Source organism: Onychostruthus taczanowskii, unplaced genomic scaffold (assembly GCF_017590055.1).
Source record: "Onychostruthus taczanowskii isolate IOZ18803 unplaced genomic scaffold, ASM1759005v1 scaffold320, whole genome shotgun sequence".
NCBI lineage: Eukaryota > Metazoa > Chordata > Aves > Passeriformes > Passeridae > Onychostruthus > Onychostruthus taczanowskii.
In genome coordinates this window covers 1-465 of record NW_024500573.1, presented here as the reverse complement: position 1 = coordinate 465, position 465 = coordinate 1, and the positions used below count along the sequence as shown (strand labels likewise).

The window sequence follows — 465 nt, the reverse complement described above, 5'->3', positions numbered from 1 at the left end:
TGTCTCCCTCCTGTCCCCCTCCTGTCCCCCTCCCTCTCCCCTTCCTGTCCCCATCTGTCCCCTCCCTGTCCCCTGTCCCCGTCCTGTCCCCCTCCTGTCCCCATCCCTCTCCCATCCCTCTCCCATCCCTGTCCCCTCCCCTGTCCCCTCCCCGCCCCCTCTGGGCCCCGGCGGCCGCAGCGCGGGTGGCCCGAGCCCAGCACGTGTCCCGTGTGTGTCCCGTGTGTGTCCCGTGTGTGTCCCCGCGCTGTCCCCGCGCTGTCCCCGTGTCACAGACAACCTGTCCTACATCGAGCACATCTTCGAGATCTCGCGCCGGCCGGACCTGCTGACCAAGGTGGTGCAGTACCGCACGCAGGTGCTCAAGATCTCCGAGGAGGACGAGCTGGACACCAAGCTCACCCGCATCCCCAGCGCCAAGAAGTACAAGGGTGAGACGGGACACGGGGAGGGGACAGCTGGGGA

At 68.4% G+C, this 465-nt stretch overlaps 1 protein-coding gene across 1 annotated transcript in view; it reads left to right on the top strand.

Annotated features, from left to right (window-relative positions):
* PEA15 (proliferation and apoptosis adaptor protein 15) overlaps positions 1–431 on the top strand; it is a gene marked incomplete at its 3' end in the record, with an annotated part of 1,974 nt that extends 1,543 nt beyond the window's left edge. Inside the window, exon 2 of the mRNA XM_041410505.1 lies at positions 276–431. Coding sequence (XP_041266439.1) covers positions 276–431 — 156 coding nt within the window. The remainder of the gene's footprint in view (positions 1–275) is intronic.
* Between the last annotated feature and the right edge of the window lie 34 nt (positions 432–465).